The following is an 18,286-nucleotide window of genomic DNA, read 5'->3' on the forward strand; positions in this document are numbered from 1 at the left end:
TAGTATTTTTATGCTGTTTGGTGTGTTTACAAAGTATAATGATATATAGATGGATAGTGCTGGAATACGGGAGAGAGATCTGCATTCTTGTCTTGTTGTAGATATTTTGGAGATTTGTAATATATCTGGCCATTGACCGTAAATAAAGTCGTCTTCTTCTACAACGCTTGTGCTCAAATTATGCTGGCAGCAAAGAGCCGGCTTCTAACAGCTGTAGTACAGCTGGAACCAGAACCAGCTGGCTCCCCAACCCATCGGTCCGATTGTCCTCGTCTCTCCCACCACCAAGATTCTGCTTTACATCCAAGTCTGCCCCTCCCCAAGAAGAAAAAGAAGTTTGGATTTATATCCCGCCTTTCTGTCCTGTAAGGAGACTCAAGGTGGCCTACGAGTTCCTTTCCCTCCCTCACCCCACGACAGACACCCTGTGAAGCAGGTGGGGCTGAGAGAGTCCTGAGAGAACTGTGACTGCCCCAAGGTCACCCAGCAGGAACGTAGGAGTGCGGAAACACCTGGTTCACCACTCAGGTGGAGTGGTGGTGGTGGGGATCAAACCCGGTTCTCCAGATTAGAATCCACCTGCTCTTAACCACAACACCACGCTGGCTCTCAACCCCATGGGGGGCAGAACCTGGCAAACAACGCCCCAAGCCTGTCCAAGACAGAGCAGGCAGGCTGGTGAGCCAACCTTGTCACCCCCACGATATCCCTGCACCCATTACGGGACAGGTTTGCCATGCACCATAACCATTCCCTAGTGCAGTGGTGGCGAACCTTTGGCACTCCAGATGTTATGGACTACATTTCCCATCAGCCCCTGCCAGCATGGCCAATTGGGCTGATGGGAATTGCAGTCCATAACATCTGGAGTGCCAAAGGTTCGCCACCACGGCCCTAGTGGAAGGGTTTGCGGGGGCGCTTTCTTTGCACAATCCTGGCAAGGCCCTGCCAATCGATCGGCAACGAGTTTCTTTGCCTCTGCCCCGTCGAGATATATTTTGCCCAGTCTCACCGACACTGACTGCCAAGTTCCTTAGTAAAGGAACCAAATCCCGTTCTCGACACACCAAGTTGCATCTCTTGACTCATACAAATACAGGGGTGGATTACTACAAGGGCCAGATGTAATACTTTACCATCTGCCATTACGAAGGGTCACTATTTATCCCTCTCCAAGATTGGGTTTATCCACATCCTAAGAACAAAGCGGAGACTCTTGCCCATATTATATTTGACTGCCCGAGATACATGGGTATCAGACGTCTGGGGTTAGATAAACCCGTAAGCGTCTCTGACAGTTCTGCCGTGGAGTTCCTGTTGAATAACTCAAGATTCTTTGATCTGAGATCGCAAATGCCTTAACAGACCAGGTGATCGGGAGCAACAGCCACAGAAGGCCATTGCTTTCACCTCCTGCATGTGAGCTCCCAAAGGCACCTGGTGGGCCACTGCGAGTAGCAGAGAGCTGGACTAGATGGACTCTGGTCTGATCCAGCTGGCTTGTTCTTATGTTCTTACGTTGGGCTCTTGGAAAAAAGTAGCAAAATTTCTTTTACGAATGATGGAACTCTGCAAGTAACGTCTGATGTTAGACACAGCTCTCCTGCCTTTTATTATATTTTCGCCCTGTGCATCAATTAATTTTTTTAGGTAATGCATCTGACTTTATCATTATTGTTAAAGTTATTGTTGTTGCTGCTCATACCGATTCGCTGCTGGTTTTGCGGATGGCCCGGGGCTAACCTAGCTGGTGTATTCCCCATAGGGGCTATCAGAAGAAAGAAAGTGAGTGCCCACGGCCAAGTCAACATCTCCCAGGGTTTCCAATAGCAGCTGGAAGGGATCAGGGCTTTTCCAGGAGTATTATTAAGTACTTGAAGGTTAAGAAAACCACAAATAAAGGGCCGGTAATTTCAAGATTATAATAGCCACGTATTACAAATATTCACTCATAGTCACTGGTATCTTAAGACTGGGATACAGTTCAAACTTTGTTCTAGCAGACATCAAACAATGCTTTCCTTCCAGAGTTTGGTACATACTGTGACAATATAACAATCTCTTATTGAAGATTCTAAATTCGCGGGAATACTAGAACACAATACTAGAACCAGGGGGCATCCATTGAAAATGCTGGGGGGAAGAATTAGGACGAATAAAAGGAAACACTTCTTCACGCAACGTGTGATTGGTGTTTGGAATATGCTGCCACAGGAGGTGGTGATGGCCACTCACCTGGATAGCTTTAAAAAGGGCTTTGACAGATTTATGGAGAAGTCAATTTATGGCTACCAATCTTGATCCTCCTTGATCTGAGATTGCAAATGCCTTAGCAGACCAGGTGATCGGGAGCAACAGCCGCAGAAGGCCGTTGCATTCACATCCTACATGTGAGCTCCCAAAGGCACCTGGTGGGCCACTGCGAGTAGCAGAGAGCTGGACTAGATGGACTTTGGTCTGATCCAGCTAGCTTGTTCTTATGTTCTTACCCTGGTGCCGTTTGGACTTATTTTGTCAAATCAATTCATCTCCGTCCTAAAGATTATAATAAAGTTTCTAGTCTGGATGTTAGGACGAGGAAGGCCATTTGGCTGAAATGTGTCTGGTTAGCACGAATCAAATTGTCTAGTTGTGCCCATTTATCATATATGCATAAGCAAATATTTGTAATGTAGACTATGATGCGCCCTTATGAGCCCTTTGGGGGAGGGCGGTATATAAATATAATAAATAAATAAATAAATAAATAAAAATTAACATATATCATTTGTTTTACATGTGTGTTTGTGTATGTATAAAATTTTGGTAATTAGCGACCCTTTATTTGTATCATTTTCTTTGAACCTTCTGGAATACTTAATTTTACCTGTTAGAATAGTAGGGCCAGGAAGGAACTCTTATACTCGATGTTATGGACTACAATTCCCATCAGCCCCTGCCAATTGGCCATGCTGGCAGGGGCTGATGGGAATTGTAGTCCATAACATCCGGAGTGCCAAAGGTTCGCCACCACTGTTGTAGGGTTACGCTTTGCTCCCCTTCTCTGTTCTTGGCTTTTCAGCAATGAACCCAAGTTTCTGAAGCGGGTCCATTCAGCCGGCAGGAAGAGATTTCACAAAAAGCTCTTTCTTATTAGCAGCCAGGAAGAGGACGGTAGGCACGTCATGCCAGTCTGGCTGCTCTAAGACATGGCGGTGGTTTTTAGAAAGATAAATTGTTTTGCTTCCGGGCTGAAACTCTGAACTTCTTTACGTGGCCAGAGCAGGGGACAAAAGGCCCGCGCCAGCAGCAGCCAGGGCAGAGGAGGAAACCGGGGAAACACAGTTCTGTTGGCACTCCAGTTTGGCCGAGTGCAGGCATTTGGGCACAAGATAGGTCAAGATGCTTGCGGGACCTTAAAACACCAAAAAATCTAGTGCGGCTTATTAATGGCACTAAATGGAGAACAATGAACAGACAGAGGTGTTGTGGGGCTTCCGGGCTGCGTGGCCGTGTCCCAGTCGCATTTTCTCCCGGCGTTTCGTCTGCATCTGCGGCTGGCACCTTGAAGCGAATGCCTTTTAAAAACATTTTTTTAAAAATGGGGTGTTGCGTGGTTTCCGGGCTGTATGGCCGTGTTCTAGCAGCATTCTCTCCTGACATTTCGCCTGCATCTGTGGCTGGCATCTTCAGAGGATCTGATAGTTGGAAAGGAAAGCAAGTGGGGTATATATACCTGTTGGAGCGTCCAGAGTAGGGGGAAAGAACCATTGTCTATTAACAAGGGTGCAATTAGCAAGCTAGATTTACATGTGTCGAGTGGGTTCCACCCATTAGCATGTGAGTAACAAGGAAGATAGCAAGGTCAATAGGTGAGGGCATCTGAGTAGAAGTAGCCTGGCTTCTGATCCCTTTGATTGTTTACTGTCTATAGTCATAGATACTCCAACAGGTATATACACTCGACTTGCTTTCCCACTATCAGATCCTCTGAAGATGCCAGCCACAGATGCAGGCGAAACGTCAGGGGAGAATGCTGCTAGAACACGGCCATACAGCCCGGAAACCACACAGCACCCCAGTGATTCCGGCCGTGAAAGCCTTCGACAATACATTTTTTTTTAAGCTGCAAGGTTTTAAACAGCTTCACTGAGCGGCGCTTTCTCTCGAAGGAGTTTCCCAGGCCTCTCTGTTGCCCCTGGACCGCCTTCCTCGGAACCATTTTGTGAGCTCACCCTCTCCGTTCCCCCCTTGCTTGTGTCTCCTCATCTAACTCTCAAGGCATCATTGAGGAAAATTGCACCACGAGGCCACGAAGCCTCGATTCTTCAATGAACTCTCCCACCCCTCCCAAAAAAAGGCTGCGGGAATAGGCAGTGGTGGCCAGGAATTATTTCAAGAGGGCGAATGTATTCCAATACTGTGCTAAGGGGGAGGGAATGGAAAACATTTTCAAAACGTTAAAGGAAACTTCTGCGGAAAGGGCCTACAGCCGCCCCTTGACTTTTAACATATCTCCCAAACGCCACTGGACCCCGTCTCTGGCATTTAAAGGATGGCACGATCAATATGCTGGCGACGCTCAACTCCCGGTCCTTGCTTCTAAATCAGAAAACATAGCAGAGATGCTGAATTCATTGTCAACACGTGGCAACCGGCAGGACGAAGATCAGGAAACAGAAGGTCTGGAAAAGGGGTCCCTCCAGCAGGGGCCAACGGCAGCCTGACGGCCCAGACTAGTCCTATCTGGGGTTTATTATTATTATTACTATTCAAGTAGAGTTGTGCTGTTTTTTTCTATGTAATGTTTTAAATGTCTGTAAGCCACCTCGAGCCCTACCATGGTGGGGAACACACTGGATATAAATGCAGTAGATAAATAAATAAATATTTGGATTTATATCCCACCTTTTCTCTCCTGTAAGGAGACTCAAGGTGGCTTACAAGCACCTTTCCCTTCCTCTCCCCACCGCAGACACCTTGTGAGGCAGGTGGGGTTGAGAGAGTTCTGAGAGAACTGTGACTAGACCAAGAAGAGGAGGAGTTTGGATTTATACCTCCCTTTCTCTCCTGTAAGGAGACTCAAGGTGGCTTACAAGCACCTTTCCCTTCCTCTCCCCACCGCAGACACCTTGTAAGGCAGGCAGGGCCGAGAGAGAGTTCAGGGAGAACGGTGACTAGCCCAAGGTACGTAGGAGTGCGGAAACACATCTGGTTCACCAGATAAGCCTCTGCCACTCAGGTGGAGGAGTGGGGAATCAAATCCGGTTCTCCAGATTAGCATCCACCTGCTCTACCTCACTACACCACACTGGCTTGTAAATAATCTCATCAGCGCTTGGTGGCTAACCAAATTTGGCCGTTCTGAGTGCTTGGACGGGACAAGACCAAGCTGTGGGGTGTTATGCAGAGCCCGGCCACGCTAAACTACCTATGTTCGTTTCATGCCTCGAACACCTGACAGGGTCATCACGGCACCCACCAAATGGTCAGGACCAATGAGGGCTTTGGATTGGCCAGTGGAAATGTAAATTCGTTGTGCAGATTTTTTAAAAAGCAAGGATCTTCCCCTGCGTGGCTGAAGGCGAAGCCGCGAGTGTAAACAAGACTGTGTTTTTGAATGGCACATTAGTTTTTAAAGGTGTTCTGCGATGCAAGACTTCTGCTCGAAAGGGTTAAGGCAGGGGTCTGCAACCTGCGGCTCTCCAGATGTTCATGGACTACAGTTCCCACCAGCCCCTGCCAGCATGACCAATTGGCCATGCTGGCAGGTGCTGATGGGAACTGTAGTCCACGAACATCTGGAGAGGCCTGGGTTAAGGGTTGTTATGGGAGTAATGCAGAAGGCCACCTGATCGCTGTGGTTTGTGGCAGCCATTTTGTGTCTGGGATTCTGGCACGCGGTGGTGGGTGCAACGGTGCTTGGGTGGCTCAAAAAAGGTTGGGGACTCTTGCTATCATGTCACCCCTTAACCTTCCCTTCTCCAGACTAAACATCCTCTCTTTATAGGGCGTGGACTCCAGACCCTTGACCATTTTGGTTGCCCTCCTCTGGACCCGCTCCAGCCGCTCAATATCCCTCCAGAACTGCGGTGCCCAGAACTGTACACATAGAATCGTAAGAGTTGGAAGAGACCACAAGGGGCATCCAGTCCAACCCCCTGCCGTGCAGGAACACGCAACGGTGTGGTTATTTGGCTGGGGGCTCATCGCTCTTGTTCCGGGCGGGGGGGAGGCGATCCTGGAAGGAGCAGGTCTGTAATTTGGAGGCACTTTTGGCTGCGGTGGCACATAGTGCCTCTTGCCTAGCTCTGCTGGAACGCCTGCCGCATCCTTCCCGGGAGACTTCAACTGGTTCAAACTGTGGCTGCCGGGGTTCGGTGGCTGCTTCCCGTTATCTCCACATTATGGCAACGGGGAAAAAAAACACACCCTGCATTTGTTTCCAGCAGTTGAAGGTGTCAGTTTTCAACTGGTTTGTGTTGAGGCATCTGACGAACGGTTTGCTCCGGGAGAGTCCTTCCAGTGGCGTAGGAGGTTAAGAGCTCGTGTATCTAATCTAAAGGAACCGGGTTTGGTTCCCAGCTCTGCTGCCTGAGCTGTGGAAGCTTATCTGGGGAATTCAGATTAGCCTGGGCACTCCCACACACGCCAGCTGGGTGACCTTGGGCTAGTCACAGCTTCTCGGAGCTCTCTCAGCCCCACCTACCTCACAGGGTGTTTGTTGTGAGGGGGGAAGGGCAAGGAGATTGTCAGCCCCTTTGAGTCTCCTGCAGGAGAGAAAGGGGGGATATAAATCCAAACTCTTCTTCTTCTTCTTGACCTCTGGGACTCCGGTAATGGCCTTGTCCAGATACCTCTGGCAGTCTGAGCCCAGCGGTCTCACGGCACGGGACTTTTCCCAAATACAGAACTGTCCTCCTTTTGCCAGGCAGCCGCTGAATCTGGGCAAAACCATTTCCCAGTTAGTTTTTCCTTAGCTGTTGATCAGAACCAGCTCCGGGGACAGGAAACGCGGCCCACTGTTCGTTTGCTCAAAACAACTTCATGGGATTTTCTTGAAACGGCTGCTGCTGCTGAACTAAAGACTGCCCTGGCGTTGGATCGCATGGGAGCCCGTGATATTTATGTGGACTGGAATGGATGTGGTGTTCGGTGGACAGTGAAAAGTTTGAGCAACTATGCCAATGCTTTTGGTATTATCAGAACGGTTGGATTTTGGGTTAGGGTGGTGATGTGTGTTTTTTTTAAATTGTGTGAGCATTTTACAGAACAGGAGGATATCACTGTTCAACAGACCCACTCCGCACCAAGGGGCATGTTTCCGTTCAAGTCCTTAGCCAGCCTTTGGCTCCTTCCCATCCCTCACCCTCTTTTCCATACTTCTAGCTAGTCATTATGCAACAGTCGGAAGCTTTGCATTTGTGGGGAAATGGCCCCAGAAGGCAAGAAGGAAATGTCCCATGGACCTCTTAATGCACTGGACTAGCTTTCCCACACCCCCTGGTGTAACAGGAACGACAAGGTAACATCTTTCCAAAGGTGTAGACCACAAAAGCATAGTTGGACAGTGAGAGGAGAAGCCAGCATGAGGGTTACGGGCCCAGAACTCTTGGTCTGTGGCTCAGACCCGGACGGCCATCTTAAGCCAGTGAGACCAGGCGACACAGAGGAGTTGCCAATCAACAGAAGAAAGGCATCGAAGTCTAATGCAAGTGAGCAGGCCCAGTTTGTTACCTGCTCCTGAGCCCTCTGGATTCTAGATCCCCCCGCCCCCGGTCTTCCAGCAAGTTCATCACAACCCCCTACTTCGCTTATAGCACACTACAGACTTCAGTGTGTTTGACAAGCACATGACTGAATATCCAGGCCCGGACTCAACTCAGTGCTGGAACCGGCCTTGGAACCACACGTCGCCTTCCTCCCAAGCCGGTAAGGAGGCCCCGTTCACCAGCTCTCACAGCAGGAAGAGCCTTAAGTACACACTGTGTTTCAGAACAATCCCTTTGGACCAAAATGAAGTGCAGTTACAAACGGATTACAAAACAACCAGCTCAAATCTTGCAGCCATCTCAAAATGTGGGGAAAAGTCTTACCAAAGTACAACAGGGAGGGCTTGCGGGTTTTTTCCCCCCAGGGGTGGGGGTGGAAACAGAATGAAGCTAAGTTAGCAGCTTAGTGATCGATACTGGAGTTTAATTTGGCACGGGACCAAGTTCCCATTTCACATAGAAGAGCCGGCCTAGGATGGCACATCCAGCCTGTGTTGCGCCGCTTACACTGGCTCCCAGTTGAGTTCTGAATCATCTTCATGGTATGGGTTCTGACCTTTAAGGCCTTACGCGGCCTGGGACCTCTGTACCTTCGGGACAGTATTATCCCATATGTCCCTACTCGGCCTCTGCGCTCAGCAGAGGCCAATTTGCTGGTGGTCCCCAGCCCCTCAATGATACGGCTGGCCTCCATGCAGACCAGGGCCTTTACGGCCCTGGTCCCGGCCTGGTGGAACACTCTTCCTACAGCTGTCCCGGGTCCCGCGGGACTCTTTGGTGAATTCCTGCGAGGGGCCTGGGCAAGACTGGAGTTGTCTCCAACCGGGCCTCTTGGAGTAACCAGCCGTTGATGGTGCCCCCCCATCCTTGTTTTGTTTACATCTTTTTATTGATGGAGCCAGCAGTCTTCCCATTTAGGGAGGGTTTTAAAAATGGGTTTGCTGGGCGCCCGATTTGATTTTAAACTTTGTACTAACCGCTGTTTTAAATGGGGATCTAGTAATTTATTTATATTGGAATTTAATTGTTTAGTTTTGACTGTATTTAGCCGAACTATGATTTAACTTTGTTGTATGCCGCCCAGAGCCCTTCGGGGATAGGGCGGGATATAAAACGAAACAATAAATAAACAAACAATAAAGGTTACTTTTGTGCAAAACAGTGCTGAAACTCTGCAACGCTGGAGACAGAAAATGCAAGGCCAGACTCATGACATGTGGAGCAGAAGGTTTCCTCCTCCCCACCACTGCGAAGACTGTAAGCTCTCCCTCGACCACGGGGAGAGGGGTGGGAAACTGCAACTCACCCCCTAGCCCACCCCAGGTGAATTTCTTTCACACAAGAACACAAAAGGATCTGTGCTCGCTGAGGAAAAAAACATAATCACGTTAGCCAGGGAGGCGGTCTTCTTGACGATTTCAGGTTGGGTCATGCCCATCTGTTTCCAGAATTGCAAGAGCTCTACACCTCCCAGGAGAAGCCCGAAGCTGTTGGAGATGATGCCTCATAGCCTGCACTCCGCTGGGACTCTTCAGGTTCTGGAGCCCAAGAGACAGAGGCGAAAGACTGCACCGGCCTCCTTTCAAAAATAAAACCCATTCGTTTTTCTGAAAAGGACGCTGTAGCCTTTCCCAGGGAAATCGTCTGCTAACAGCGGCGGCGGAACATGCCCACAAGGTGTGACCCACGGACAACCACTGACAAAACGTTTCAACAGGCGGTGGCGGGTTTTCTAGGCTGCGTGGCTGAGGACTGGTGGTTTTAGCACCTGACGCATCACCCGCGTCAGTGGCTAGACACGTCACAGCAGACCACGGCCACAAAGCCCCGAAACCCACCCCAGCCAGTGGGCTGCGGCCGTGAAAGTCTTCGACAACACACAAAACATTTCAACTTCGTTTGGAATTCTCAAACATGGCATTTTTCTCAAAAAAGGGAAATGTGCATGGTTCTATTTAAATAGAAAAAAAACCACAAAAGTATTCAGCTATCACACACTGCGCATAAAGGCATGCGTACAATCCACTCGTCCGAGGCACTGCGAAAGGTTCTCTCTCCTGTGAAACTATGTGACAAAAAGAAAGAAAAGAAAAAGAAATCAGAGTTAAAGCAAACTGGCCGAGAGCTTCCGTCTCTCCTATAAAAGGAGGCCACACCAAGTCAAGAACACTTTATTAGCATACAATACAAAAAAATAAGGTGGGGGAAAGAGAGGAGGGCGGGCTGGGAGGATCGCCCCAAAAACCCGTCGCTTCGCTTGCATCTTGGGCGCTGCTCCCGGACCGGGCACTGCTCCCGGACCCCACGTACAGATTGTGCAACGTTAAGAGGAACAGTCACGTTGCAGGGCAGGGGTGCGTCTCCGCAGCGGGCATCTCAATTCTCGCATCCGCCGGCTCCCTCTGGGATAAGCCCCTTGGCGTCCTTCCCTTCTGCAGAACTGCCCAAGCGATGCTTTTATATTGCGAAGCGCGGGAGGAGCACCAGGCCCTGCGCTCCGGCTGTGACCTTAGACCTGCCGCACACTTAAGAGAGGGCGTATTTACAAGAAGGATATGCAAATACTCCAATTAGTTGTTTTATTAAACATACTGTTACAGTCCAGAGACCGCCGGCAGCTTTTGCCGAGCCGCCACCTTTATAACGTCTCCCAATCCCTCCTTCCCCTGTGAAAACACTCAAGACCATCAAGCCAACAAAGACCCAACTGGGAGTATTTTGAACAGGCACAAAAAAAAGCACACCAATTATTTACAGCTTTTCAAAACAGCCCTCCCCACTGCCACCGCTGCCCCCCCCGGCTTTGGAACCGTTGCCTTCTTAACACAACCGCTCATGTCAAGGGGGAAGCTAGGTCAGCGCCGGGCCATTCGGCAGGCCCAGAATCTGTGCCAGCGGAACCCAGAGTGGCAAGCACCCCCCCAAACGTTCCCCCCTGCAACCAACTTAACCTTCTCCCTATAATGGCCAAGATGCACCGTTAGTGGGAGCTGCTATGGAAGGTAAACTCTGATCTGCCTGGCAAAGCCGCCCACCTTCCGTTTGAAGCGGGATCCCTTCTGACCACACCTGGGCGTTCTCAGAGAAGCCGAGAAGCAAACTGCAGCTTCCGTCCCTCTGGGGAAATTCTGTCCTTTCATGAGACAGACTAGCGCTTTCCTTAAAAAATATGTGTTTTATTTTTTTCCCTCGTCAGGTGAAGTACAAAAAAAGTAACAGCAGAGCCAAGGGAAGGCAAAAACCCAAGACAGAAAAGAAAGACTCCTGTCTAGCAACCTTTTTACACATTATGTACAACATCGCCAGCAGCTCTTGTCAGGACTGTTAAAGTAAAAGCACAAAATCCGGAGTTAAAAAAGAGTCAGGGAGCTTCGCCGTTAAAATATGCTGCCTTTTTTTAAACAAGGAAGTTTCTAGTCAGTCTGTTTTTCCTGCGAGATGCCCAAAGGGGGAAACCCTCAGAGAAGCCGCTCTTGGGCAATTTCAACAATTGCTTTCCCCCCTCAAGTGACTGAAACTGCCCACCAAGAGAAAGAAGGAATTTAAAAAAAATTCGCATTCTATTGGGGAGGGGTGGGGGGTAGAGAACCCAAAAACTTTTGCGTTCTGAAAACTGTCTTAGAAACAGGTCGTATTTTTATTTTTATTAAGGTAATGCTTACTTGGGGCACAATCGGCTGCTTGGCTGTCTTGTGCCAAAGCTCTGAAGACCCCACCCCCCACCCCGGCACGGCAACTAGGAACTCCCCTGGTCGAGTAGCCAGATCACGCCCTCGGTGACCCAAACACTGTGGTCTAAACTTTTTCCTTCCAACCCAGCCCCCTCCAATTTGTGAGATGAACTGTTAAGTCGTGTAGTTTAGGAAAAGTCATGTACTTTAGAAAAAAAATACAGGGCAACCACAAACTAGCCCCCCCCCTTCCCCCAGCTGGTGAACCCGGCACCAAGGGAACAAGTGTGTTTGCTCTTGAGCAAAGGGTGTGTGTGTGTCACGATTTGGACGAAGCAGCCCGAGCTCGGACTGTTTCTGCTGCTCCCTTGGACGCCGCCCCCCCGCACCCCATTTTTTAAATTTAGGCAAGGCTGCTGTGCTCTTAAACCTCCCCAGAGCAGCAATTCCCCGGCAACCTGGGGAGAGCTCAGAACAAGGCCCACTTGTGGTGAATCTTTAAGTCAGCAAACTGTCTTCCTTGCACTGCGGTGCAAATTTCCCATCACCCCCCGAGCTTTATTTCCTTGTCTCCACCCAAGTACAACTTTGGGTTCGGTTTGTCGCTCACTTCGACCCAGGATGGAACTGTAAGCTACGGGGCACGGGATGCCCAATGGACGGGATGTAGCGTCAAGATGCTCTCCTACATTTGAATGGGATTTTTTTTTTAGCCTCGGTGATCTAATATTGCATCTTCTGGAAATGTGGGGAAAGGTTAATTAGGCACACTTGTCAACCAAGAACTTTTGAGATTCGCTCAGCCTATAAATGGTACATCCTCTGTACCACCAAAAAAGGAACGTGAATGCGTATACACCATCTAAGGGGTATTACTCTTCCAAACAAATAAATGGCAGGACAGGATGCAACTTCCCCGTTGCCTTCGAGATTTTTAAAAATTAACTAATTAACCAAACCTTAATTTTCTAACAGAAGTAGTCTATGGTGCTGAACAGAGAAGGGAATGGGATGGGGTGGAGGGGTGGGAGAAATATGTTTGGTGCCATTCTTAACCTGCCAGCAGCTTAGGTTGCAATACAAAGAAAAGCAGCAGAGTGCGCATGCTGGCGCCAGAGCGGTCTGGTGAAGAGATGCCGCTCGGCTCCGCCATTTGGGTCTTGTGGAAGATGCAAAAGGACCAAGCCAAGACAGGTGTGCTAGCCCACAACCCTGACCTAAAGGCACGTTTGGCCAGGCGAGACCGAAGGGTGCTTCTCGCAAACTTCCTTTTTAGAAAGCGGGCAGAATCGCAGGGAACAGACCTCTACCAGAACAAGCTTAGTCGGGGACTCTCGTTTAGAATTATGACTGGCAGGTCAGGGGCCAAATCCAGGCCTGCCAGCCCGCCTCTGCAAGAGGACAGAAAAGAAACCCATTGGCTAGAATCAAGGAGCAACGAGGGAAAGAGAGGAATGAAGAAACACGCCGCACCGCCCTGCCCTGCCCCTTTCAAGCCTCAGCCAGCTACAAGCCCAGCAGCGGCAGCCAAAAAGGGTGAAAAACAGACTCCCCCGCTCTCCGACGTTCCACCTGCGAGCGGCTGACCGGACAGCCGGTCTACCTGCAGAGTGCCAGCAGGTGACAGGCTAGCGTCAAAGCCAAGTTACTCTCTAGCCAAACGATGCGGGAGAACTTTAAGAAACGACAGGGTTGCATAAAGAGGTCAGAATTAGCGTGCAAAAGTGGGCACCCTTCCCGCTTTTTCTTCTACAGTTGGAGCCGACGTCAGAAGACTCCAACAGGCCCCAGAGAAGACCAAGGAGGAAAATAAGCACACGCCAACGAAAGGAAGGGACAAGCGCCCGGGAACAAGGCAGACTTGGAAAAGGGGGGCTGTTGCCAGGAAAACGGGAGGCTCTGAATCCTTAGATCAGGGATAGTCAACCTGTGGAGCTCCAGATGTTCATGGACTACAGTTCCCATCAGGCCCTGCCAGGCTGATGGGAATTGTAGTCTATGAACATCTGGAGCGCCATAGGTCGGTCACCCCTACCTTAGACCTGGGATCTTCCTTCACCTGTCCGCGCGAGATTCCTCCACGGTCCCTGCCTCTCTCCTGGGGAAACTCCGATGTGGGATTGGACTGGCTAAAAAACTCCCATGGTTGATTAATTATTCGTAGCTACCAACAGGTTTCTTTTATTATGTCAACAACAATTGTAAGATTAGTTCTTAAATTATTTTGCAGCACCCCCTAGATTTTAGAGCAACAACTAGCCCTCCCCACCCCCCCCACCCCCCGCAAGAAACCAACAGAACTATATATATATTTATATATAGGTAGATATATGTTGTAGCACAGAACATACCTTAATTCAGAACCAAAAAAGTTGTGGGGCCCTTTGGGGGGAAGGGAGGGGGGAAATATGAAATGAAAGGGAAAAGGGCTACTTCCACTGCTCTCTAGAAAGTTCCGGAATACCTTCATTCAGTACCTGGGAGGGAAGAAGGGGCGTTTTGGTGCAAAGAATGGAGGGCCCCTGGCAAACGGAGGCCGAGGCCTTTTTAAGCTGTTAAAGGGGTCTCTATTTAAGAACGACTCCCTGGGTCTAAAGTCTGGCCGCGGGTTCCTAAGGCCCAGCCCGCCTCGGTTTGTGGTGTCTCTGTGAGACAGGACAGAGGATCCGACATGAAGGGCTGGACCCAGAGGATCTCTTGCGAGAGCAGACAGGCCTATGTTCTCTCGCGCTCGACCAAGGGGCGGGCCACCGTGGTCGCGCTGAGGCTGGGCCGCTTGGTCCCGGAGCGCCCCGGACTGCATGTTAAAATGCTCTTTCATTGTTCCTTGGTGGACAGCGCTCAGATCCTTGGCAAACGGGACCCCGTGTTCCGCGGCGAGGGGGGGAGCAGGAAACGGGAGGCCGAGGTCCCCAGGAGGGGGCGGGGGGGTGGAGAAGGGGACGCTGGGGCGCTCCCCGGGGAGAGGAGGGGGCGGCTGGTTAGGAAACGGGACTCCCCCGCATTCTAAGGAAGGGCGTGGGGGCGGGGGAACGCCACAAGGCAAAGCGAGCGGGGATGGCGTATCTTTCGAGAAAGGGCTAGCGCGATCCACTGATGGCATGCGTGGAGGAGGGACCGAGTGATCCCTGGGGAAGAGGCTGCTGAGATCCTTCGGCGGCAGAGACTGAGGCCCGGCAGGAGGCGGCCCCAGCTGGTCCCTCGGGAAGGAAGTCCCGTGATCTATGGGAGGTGGCCCGAGCGGTGGCGGCACGTGGCGATCAAAGGACGCGCTGAAGTTGTTGGTTCTGAAGCTGTTGATGTTCTCTGGAAACGGCGCCCCCCGGTCTTTGTACTGGGCCTGGAAGCCAGACCCCCTCTTCACGGGCCGGGTAATTCCTACGGCGGGCATCTCTGTGGCGCCTGGGACGTCCCTTTGTCGAAGGAGTTTTCCTTCGCGTGTTGCTCAGCTTCAAAACCACTCCTCGCTCCTGCCGGGCTTTCGCGCCCGTGTCCTCTGCCTGCTTTTCCCAGAGCTCGGATGGACTCTACCGTCTGAATGGGCTCCCCGGAGATCCCCCTGCTCGATGCGTTGTGGTAGCCTAAGGTTTCGATGGGGGCGCCTTTCTCTTCTGTGCTGTCAGGCAAATCTAAACACGAGGACGAGACCCTGGTCTCGATCCGGTAGTGTTCCTCTTGCTGCTGCTGCTGCTGCTCTCCTGCAGAAATGGCCGCCTGGCCGAGACCGGAGCCATCCCCAGATCCCCCCTTCGAGCCCTGGCCGAAAAGCTTGTTCTCCTCCGAGGGCTTCCGGGACGCGTTTTTAAGCATGTTCTTGAACTCGATGGTCGAAGTGGCAGAGATGGAAGGCACGGCGGCGGCTTTATCCGCACTGGATGTCGGGGGTCTGCTAGCCGGGCTCAAGAGCGCGTTCTGCGGAGAGAAGAGGGATGACCTTTGCTGACCCAAATGTGGAGAATCCGGATACTGTTTCTGCGACAGGCCGGAGTGTGGCATCGATTTGGACAAGCTGTTGTGATTGGAGTCCGGGCTGAAAAAGACGTCGTTCTTGCTGGGCGTGGGGGACGCGTCCGAACCGGAGTCGCTGCCCCGCAAATTGTAACTCCCGTACATTCCAGGAGAGGACAGCGGATCACAGCTTTCACCCTGGTCGTGAAGAGACCTCAGAGGCTGAGGAAAAGGCTTCATGCCGAATCCAGAGGCTCTTTGCCCGTACCCGGACAGGACGGGTTGGTACTCTGCGGAATCGGCGTGTTTGCCAGATTTCAGGATAGATTTGGCCGGCTGCTTCTCTAAGTTGACCAAGGCAGAGGGTGGAGGGCCGGAATAATCGAAATCCCGGTAGTCTTCGTCCTCCTGGAAGGACGTGTCTGGGTAGAACTTCTCCTGCGGGGAATCCATCAAGGAGGAAGGTAATTCCACACTGTCCGAGGACTGCTTGTACGTGCTGCCTGGAGAATCCCTACTCATCCCAAAAGACCTGTACACGGAGTTCGACAGCTCCTGGGAGTAGCTGTCCTCTCTGCCCTGAAGAGGTGACCTTGTGCTACTGGGCGTAGAAGAGCCGGGACTTATAATCTTGGACAGAAGGGACAGTGTGTCGACGTTGCTGGACGAGGGCTTGTCCATCATCTCATCCTGGGTGGGCGTCCCGCTCCGCTCGTCGCGGACGGGAGTCCCGTCGATGCTGTCCATCGAGGTGCTCGTGGGCCCCCGGTTGAAATCCGAGGAGGAAGAGTGGCTCTCCGGTGGCACGGCGGATCCCAAGCTGCTCAAAATGGGGATGTTCAGGTTCAGGCCGCTGAAGCCCGGGTTGCCCTTGAGGAAATTGTGGATCTTCATTTCCAGGCTGGGAGAGGTGGGCTCGGACTCCGCTTTCGCCTCCGAATTTTCGGAAGACTGGCTCAGTGGGTTCTCTGCGGGCTGGAGGGAAGGGCTGCTGGCCTGGGAGCTGGCGAAGCCCAAGGTGCTGGCAGGGGGTTTGAAGCTGGAACTGGGAAGCCCGGTGCTGTGCCCAAGGGGGGCCTTGTTCACAGATGTGGAAGAAACCTCAGAAGAAGAGGAGTTGGGCGAATAGGCAAAGCCCTGCGACATGAAAGGCTGAGCGTTGGAAGAAACGTGTCTCCCTTTCATGCAAGAGGTGGCTGGGGCGGCGGGAGATGTCGTGGTGCTCTGAGAAGCCATCTCGCTCGGCTGGGTGGTGTTGCCCCCGGCAACACTCTGGAGGAATGAAGACAGGCCTGGGGGAGGGAACAGAAACACATTTCATTGGGTTAAAACCCCGGTCTCCTGCCTTGCCACCAACTCGATATTAGCTACAGAATAAAAGGCAAAGAAACTATTCCCAAGCAGAGGCGTAGCTGGGCCAAACTGCACCCGGTGTGCAGAGTGTTTTTTTTCCAGCCCCTTCTCCCTCCATGGCACCCCAGCTGGCACATGGTCGCTATCAACTCCACCTTCAACCTCCCTTCTCCATTAATTTGCTTACCTACGTTCCTTTTCTTTTTGTAGTACTTTTTGAGGCTGAAAAACGCGGCCTATTCTGACGAACTATACTTCCCAGGAGACCTTGTGGGCCCCAAGGTCTCCTGGGAACTGTAGTTCCTCAGGCAGTTTTTCCCCTGAACTGTAACTAGGCCGCTTTTTTCAGTCTCAAAAAGTACTACAAAAAGAAAAGGAACGTAGGTAAGTAAGGGGAGTGGTGTGTGTGCGTGCTGCGGGTGGGGGGGGGGCGCACGGGGAAAGGGCCAGGGGGCGATTTTGCAGCCCCCCAGGCGTGCGCCCCGTGCATGATGCACCCCCCTCCCCCTTGGCCCTCTGCCACTGTTCCCAAGTAGGGATGAGCTTCGGGAATCTCCCGCCACACACTTATTTCATGGTTGTTCTGAGACTGCTGAAGCACATATTTAAGGGCCAGAGGCTGCATTAAACTGTGGGACTCCCTGACCTGGGAAGTGATCACGGTGGCTAACTTGGAAGGTGGAGTGGAGGTGTTTATGGAGGAGAGGACTATCCATAGATACCAGTCCTAATACAGACCTATTCAGTCATAAGAACATAAGAACTAGCCTGCTGGATCAGACCAGAGTCCATCTAGTCCAGCTCTCTGCTACTCGCAGTGGCCCACCAGGTGCCTTTGGGAGCTCACGTGCAGGAGGTGAAAGCAAGGGCCTTCTTCTGCTGCTGCTGCTCCCGAGCACCTGGTCTGCTCAGGCATTTGCAATCTCAGATCAAGGAGGATCGAGATCAGTATTAGAAGAGCAGGCCTGTTATATGAGGTGCTGTGTTGCACAAGCAGGAAAACGCTGCTGCAGTGATCTTGCTGGTGGCCTTCCTAGAGGCACCTGGTTGGCCACCGGATGAACAGACCGCTTGACTTGATAGGCCTTAAGTTGTTGGGTGCTCATCTCTTAGGGTGGGGAGAAATATCCCTCATTTCCTCCAATAGAGTTGGAGCAAGGCTTACTCCCTCGACAGTGAAAAGCACTACCTCAGAGTGTGGTGGAGTCTCCTTCTTTGGAGGTTTTTACAGAGGCTGGGTGCCCCCCATCTGTCACGAGTGCTTTGATTGGGTGTTCCTGGATGGCAGGGGGTTGGACTGGATGACCCTTGGGGGTCTCTTCCAACTCTATGATTCTGTATGATTCTGTATGATTCCACATCTCAAAAAGGATATTGAAGAGATAGAAAAAGTGCAGAGAAGGGCAATGAGGATGATTGAGGGACTGGAGCACCTTCCTTATGAGGAGAGGCTGCAGCGTTTGGGACTCTTTAGTTTGGAGAGGAGACGTCTGAGGGGGGATAGGATTGAAGTCTATAAAATTATGCCTGGGGTAGAAAATGTTGACAGAGAGACATTTTTCT

At 51.3% G+C, this 18,286-nt stretch overlaps 1 protein-coding gene across 1 annotated transcript in view; it reads right to left on the minus strand.

The window, feature by feature from the left end:
* Window positions 1-9,906: 9,906 nt before the first annotated feature.
* Window positions 9,907-18,286, minus strand: part of RPRD2 (regulation of nuclear pre-mRNA domain containing 2) — an 81,451-nt gene continuing 73,071 nt past the window's right edge. The window contains 3 exon segments of the mRNA XM_048510846.1: window positions 9,907-13,931; window positions 13,934-14,825; window positions 14,828-16,662. Of these exon segments, the coding sequence (XP_048366803.1) occupies window positions 13,852-13,931; window positions 13,934-14,825; window positions 14,828-16,662 (2,807 nt within the window). The 3' untranslated portion in view covers window positions 9,907-13,851.

This window comes from Sphaerodactylus townsendi, linkage group LG01 (assembly GCF_021028975.2).
Source record: "Sphaerodactylus townsendi isolate TG3544 linkage group LG01, MPM_Stown_v2.3, whole genome shotgun sequence".
In the NCBI taxonomy this organism is placed as follows: domain Eukaryota; kingdom Metazoa; phylum Chordata; class Lepidosauria; order Squamata; family Sphaerodactylidae; genus Sphaerodactylus; species Sphaerodactylus townsendi.